General features: G+C 31.2%; 1 protein-coding gene across 2 annotated transcripts; it reads left to right on the top strand.

The window, feature by feature from the left end:
- Positions 1 to 496: 496 nt before the first annotated feature.
- On the top strand, positions 497 to 3899 carry LOC107959048 (leucine-rich repeat protein 1). 2 transcript variants are annotated; one of them, XM_016895008.2, is made up of 7 exons: positions 497 to 758; positions 858 to 1104; positions 2113 to 2184; positions 2360 to 2503; positions 2676 to 2747; positions 2857 to 2928; positions 3647 to 3899. In XM_016895008.2, exons 2-7 carry the CDS (start codon positions 896 to 898, stop codon positions 3717 to 3719), a joined length of 642 nt encoding a protein of 213 aa, XP_016750497.1. In that variant the 5' UTR covers positions 497 to 758; positions 858 to 895; the 3' UTR covers positions 3720 to 3899. The 2 variants fall into 2 exon arrangements, with proteins under 2 accessions (XP_016750497.1, XP_040969187.1); XM_041113253.1 differs by adding an exon at positions 3424 to 3503 and having other exon boundaries at positions 681 to 1104.
- The last annotated feature ends 2530 nt before the right edge of the window (positions 3900 to 6429 follow it).

The following is a 6429-nucleotide window of genomic DNA, read 5'->3' as shown; positions in this document are numbered from 1 at the left end:
CAGTGACTCATACAATTGTTTTTATAAAACATTATCTTATAAATTTAAAATAAAAATTGAATATCTGCCGCTTCCTTATTTTTCTTTGAAGTATTTATTTTTATAACTACAGTTTAAGCAATTTAATTTTAAAATATATAAATTATTAAAAAGTATAAAGGTTCCTCTAATAAGATTTATTATTATTATAAATAATTACTATTTATTCGTGATATGAACTCCGTCCAATGTTTCAAGTTAGTAAAAGTAAAGATAACGAAGTGGACGTAAGGTGACACGGGATTGTCCGGTCAACACAAGACTTTAGTGGTTGCACGTTATGTACGCAAAGTTGGCCGACGACAAAAATTAATCAATTTAGTCAAACCAAAGACCAACTTACCCCAAGCCCAAATCCAACGTTTTCCTTTGGTTCCTTTTTCCACCGTCGCTAAATTCAAATGTTGCATTTAATTTTTATTTTATAAATTAATGATTTCAATGGATTCAATATTCTTTATTAATGCAAAATTGGTGACAGAGTTGAGTGATTAGAAAACCAATGGCATATCTGATATCCCTTTAAAATATTAAAAAAATATTAATATGTTCATATAAAGTTTCAAATTTAATAAACAAAATAATTCCAAATAGTGTTTTTTAGGCTGATATTATTACTACTTAAAAGAAAAAAAGAACATAAAAATAGAGCCCATGTTTTGCTCTACCATTCCCAAAGCCGATTCTCTTTGGAAATTTGGTAGAAGAAGTGGTAGTGGGTAAGAATCTTTAAAAAAGCTTACTTTTTCCCCCCTTCACTTCCATTCTCATCAATTTCTCTTTTGTCTTCCTCTTTTTCCAATATCATCAAAAACCAGCCCTAACAGAGCAGCTGAACCTAACATCATCATCATCCATGGCGGCACCGATCTGGCTATGGGCTTTCTCTGTAGCCCTAACTCTGGTCCCGTCTGTTTTTGGAAACTCTGAAGGAGATGCTCTTTACACGTTGAGAAAAAGTTTGACCGATCCAGATAACATACTCCAGAGCTGGGATCCGAACCTTGTTAATCCTTGTACTTGGTTTCACATCACTTGTAACCAAAATAATCGAGTCACTCGAGTGTATGCTGATTCCTCTTTCTCCTTTTCTTTTTAATTTATTTATCTTTTTTTACGTAAAAGAATTAAATTAAACTCATTTCTGGGACATGTAATAACATGTTGGTTTCCTTGTTTGAACGTTTGCGAATTGGTAACTTAAAATAATTGAATTTAATGTCTATTTTGTAAAATGGATGCTGAGAAACTGTCGTATTATCTGAAGCTTGTAATTTTGGGGGTATATTTGCTCGATTTAAATTGGGTTTGGATTAAGTTAATTGATTTATTTTTGTTGATTCCTCCCCTCCCCCCTTTTTTAACGGGAAAAAGGGCAAATTCTCTAGAAAACTGTTGGATTGGGTGACCTTGTATTTCTGCTTATTAGCACTTACTGTAAAAGGCAAATATGGAGCATGCTAAAGTATTTTTATCTGCAATAGTGATAGATTTGTCACAATAGTCCCCTTTATTGCAACGTACGAATCATCTTTTAATTGATGCTTTAGATCTTAAAATAGTGCTTTTATGCCTATGGTCGAGTTAGGATGTTATGAGCAGAAGTACTTCATAATTTCTTTAACATATGCGTGTTTGAGTCTATGGAAGTAGCACAATTGCCCGCCTGAATAAGAACTATATATGTATGTTGATCTCCCTTTCCCTTTGTTATGGAACATAAGATCTTCTTCTTGCCCGGTTGTTTAAATTTTTTTTTTCTATTCTTCAATTTGGATCATTAGATGTTTTTAGTGTTTGTTTTTATGGAAGTAGGGTATCTACTAGTTTTGTGTATAATCTGCATGTCCCTTTGAGAAGAACAGGTTTGTGCTTTGTGACATAAAAAATATACAAGTGGGTACTTGTTGCTGGTTTTGATGAAACAATTTTAGTTGTAGTTTTCAAATTAGAAAGAGGTTTATGTACGTTTGCGTACTTATATTTTTTTTCTTTAGAGAATTACCTCCCTCTGGAATTGTGGGATTTTGCCATGTCATCTCAATTGGTGATTTTTTTACCTTCTTTTTGCAGAGATTTAGGTAATTCCAACCTGTCTGGACATTTGGTACCTGAGCTTGGGAAGCTTGAGCATTTGCAGTATCTGTATGTTCTTTTCCCCTTTAACCTTTGTCCCATCCTGCCCCTAATATCTGGATTCTGGAGCTCCCAACGTATTTGCATGTGTTTATTATCTGTGCATAATTTTTTCACTTGTTGATTATATAAACTGTTGATGCTGACATTGTTATTCACTTCTAGCTATTTCTCGGTCATGCAGGGAGCTTTACAAAAATGACATCCAGGGAACCATCCCAACTGAACTTGGGAACTTGAAGAGCCTCATTAGTTTGGACCTATATAACAACAACATCTCAGGGACCATTCCTCCTTCACTAGGGAAATTGAAGTCTCTTGTATTTTTGTGAGTTCTCTCGTCCAAATGTTAATCTCTTCATGCATAATTAGACCATGGCTTAAGTAAATTATGGCCATCAACTAATGGTTATGTACTAATGTTCAAAGAGTGACCTGTGATTACCATGGCTTAATCTTTGTAACCTCAATTGTTAGTTTCTCACTCTTTCATTTTACAGACAGCTTAATGACAACAAATTAACTGGACCTATCCCTAGGGAACTTGTCGGTATTTCAAGCCTCAAAGTTGTGTAAGTATTGTGACTTTTGGAGTCTTAATTTTCATAAAAGACTCTTATATGGATTGTTTTGTGAAGCCTTAGACTTATGGTCTTTTAAACTTTACCTCTTTTATTCTAGTGATGTCTCAAACAATGACTTGTGTGGAACGATTCCTACCAGTGGACCGTTTGAGCACATTCCTTTGAACAAGTAAGATTACACCTTCTCTCGCTCTCTTTTTATTTCTTTCAGTCTGTTCAAATTTCATGATCTGTTACTAGGATGTCATGATATGTGCAGCCCTTAAAACCTACTTAAAGATTAAGCCGGATTTCTAACTCTTTTTTCATGCACACGTGATACTAATGTTAATTTGTTGTTTAGGTAAAACTATAAAGACTTTGACGGTCAAGAGTTACTCAAGGAATCTTTAAAAATCAAAACTAAATAGCTGCGTCATTTAAACCCTCTGGAAAAGATTAAGGTGAATTTGTAACCGGCATAGATAAGCTGAGGCATAGTCCTTGGCTGTGACTTTCTGCCCTTCTCTATGGTTCTGCTATCAGTCTTGGTTGTTAATGGACACTTTTGCAGAAATATCTTCTGTGTTCTGATATCCTTTACACCATAGTGCACGGGGATGAGTCTTGGGCGAGTATAGCTTCTATCATTTTTAAGTGTTTATTATCGATAATCTGCCTATAGGTTTCTACATCATCTCTTCTTGAACTGGCTTTGATGGAAGCACAGTTTGATGGACTCTGTCATTGTGCTTGTCTAATTGGGTACATTGCTAATATTTATATTATTTAGATTCACCTATACTTTTGTTTCTTTCCTGCTGGGGGTTAAGTTTATTAGCATTTCTGTTTCTTTTGTTTTCCGTGTGCGAAGTCACTGATCTTCATTATTTTTCCATGGTATATAGCTTTGAGAAAAATCCCCGACTGGAAGGTCCTGAGCTGCTGGGGCTTGCAAGCTATGACACAAACTGCTCGTAAAGGGCATGTTGACGCTATAAAGCTTTGAATTAGATATGAATCCGCATGAAGTAATATGTAAATCTGTATACCAGCTCGACTGTATTAGCATCTGTAACTCAATTACCCTACTCCTAAAATGTTGAAGACGACTAGTATTGGTGAATGTAACGGTAGCGACAAGTTTCCTTCTGGTGTGCATCGTTGGTTTTCGTGGCACTAAAGAATATATATATACTAGAGTATCTTGACAAAAAAATATGTATATATTTTTTCTGTTTCATATACATATAATAATTTTCTTAAAAAATAAAGATAAATTATGACAAACTAGTAAAATCTTGATTTAATGTGTCATTTGATATATGATTTTGATTAGGTTCAATTATCATATAAAATTTTGATTGTGATTCAAATTTATGTTTGAAAATTTAATTTTTTAATTATATGTATTAAAAAAAGTAATTATATCAATTTATTTTTATACTGGGTAAATATAATTATTTAAATATGTAATATATAAACATAAAATGATGTTATATCAATAATTAAAAAATAATCATATTTCGAGAAAAGAAAAAGTAATTTACTAACTGGCTGTTATTTTAGATTTTGTTTTTATTAAAATTTAAAACTTTTAAATATTTGTAATCAATTTTAGTATAGTAATTTTAATTTGAGTTTTTCTATAATCGGCATAGTATTTTTGACTCATGAATGAAAGAGTCACACTTATTATATATAGTGTAGAAGAATATATGAATATATATATTTGTATATATATATATGTGTGTATAACATGAAAATGAAGTTCTTTCTTGAGTTAAATTTGGGTTGTTGTGGAAAAGAATTATATTTAATTGATAAAATTTTTTATTTTTGATGTTTTGTGTTTATTTTATTGTTTATGTTCAGAATTTATGATTGTTCTTTCCAATAATATTTTTAAAATTTGAATCTACATCTTTTTTTTTAAATGTAACAAAATATATTAGTAAATATGAGAAACTTTTTTCATTCTAAGCGGACATGGCAGATATTATACATTCTTTCTCGTTGTAGTTCCCTCTAATTTCTTTCCTTTAGGTGGAATTATTCAAACTATGCAAAACATGACTAATAGTAGTGTTATTACTCAACAGATGTCCACACATATACATATGTATTGTACATAAGACAAAGTAACTTGGTTCCTGTTAAGCAATGGCAAATATATATATATAAATATCCCCACAACCAAAAGGGAGAAGAATATATAAAGTTGTCACAAGGGATATCAGTTGCTTTATACTACATTTTATGTTCTAAAATGATATTGAATTTGTAGTTGAACCTATAAAATTTAGAATGAAGAAGGAATTGTAGGTTGAGGCACAAATTTTGAATTTTTTAATATCATTATATATAATTGTGACGTGTAAATTTTATTAATTATAGTCTAATTTATGCTTTACATTGGTCTATTTTTGTAATTATTTAAATATATATATTTACAATTAAAAAAGTAAAAAAAAATCTAGACTTGAAATAAAATCAATGAAAGCTGTAGCATTTTATTCATATACAAAAGAATCACATCAATATACATAACCAATGCTACATTCTAATTTCTTTTAAGAGCACATATTTTTGTATTTTGGCAGTATAGAATCCAAGCAGTCTGAAATGTGAATGGATCCTCCAGTCCAGCCAATGTAGTGATGGGTATCAATGGCTATTTAACCCTTGAATAATCCACCGTTAACAAACACTGCAAATGTTCTTCAAAGGACCAAACTAGCTGAACTAGGTTAATGAGTTCATATAATAATCATCCATGCAACTATGTATAAAAGGCCGAGTACTAACACTTTCTTTCACTACTGCAATACAGGTTTTTAGCGGTGTTTTTAGCGGCGTTTGAATAGAAAATGTCACTAAAAATCGAACAAATTGAGTATTGGCGGCTTTTTTAAAAAAAGTGCCGCTAAAGATCGAGCATTAGCGGCGTTTTTAAGAAAGTGCCGCTAAAAGATTAGGTCGACTGACGACGTTTATTTTGAGCTTTAGTGGCATTAGCGGTGCTTTCATAGAAACGCCGCTATATGTCGACCATTAGCGGCGCTTTTTTGAAAACGCCTCTAAAAGATTAAGCAGAACGTTTACATTGAGCTTCCGTGGCATTAGTGGCGCTTTGTGGAAAACGCCGCAATAGCTTGAGTTTTAGCGGCGCTTTTTTAAAAATGCCGCTATAGATCTAAACTATTTTAAGGTTGATGGATTATGGGTTTAAGGGTTGGGCTTTAAGGTTGATAGTTTATGTTTTATGATTTAGGGTTTGGATACTATAGTTAAGGGTTTAGGATTTAGATTATTTAGTATTTTTTAATTTATATATTAAATAATCTCTTATATAATTATAAAAGAGATAATTTTAATTTTAATATTTTAAAATTATAACAAATTATTTATTGAAAAATAAATAAAAAAAGTAACAGATTGATATGGATAGGTAATTATCTATTTTGTATAGGACCAAATTATAACAAATTAAATAAGGTCTTATTTTTATTTTGAATTTGATTTTATTTTGATCATATCTAAAACCAACTTTATAAACAATATAAATTAACTACACCATTCACTAAGCTATGGGAAAGTTAATTTCATTTTAGTTACTTAATCATGAAAAGTTACACTTTGATAACTAAACTATTTAATTAGAAGTTTTCATTTAATTAAGTTACGAAGC

Source organism: Gossypium hirsutum, chromosome A05 (assembly GCF_007990345.1).
Source record: "Gossypium hirsutum isolate 1008001.06 chromosome A05, Gossypium_hirsutum_v2.1, whole genome shotgun sequence".
Lineage (NCBI taxonomy): Eukaryota > Viridiplantae > Streptophyta > Magnoliopsida > Malvales > Malvaceae > Gossypium > Gossypium hirsutum.
This window is presented reverse-complemented; position numbering and strand designations above follow the sequence as displayed.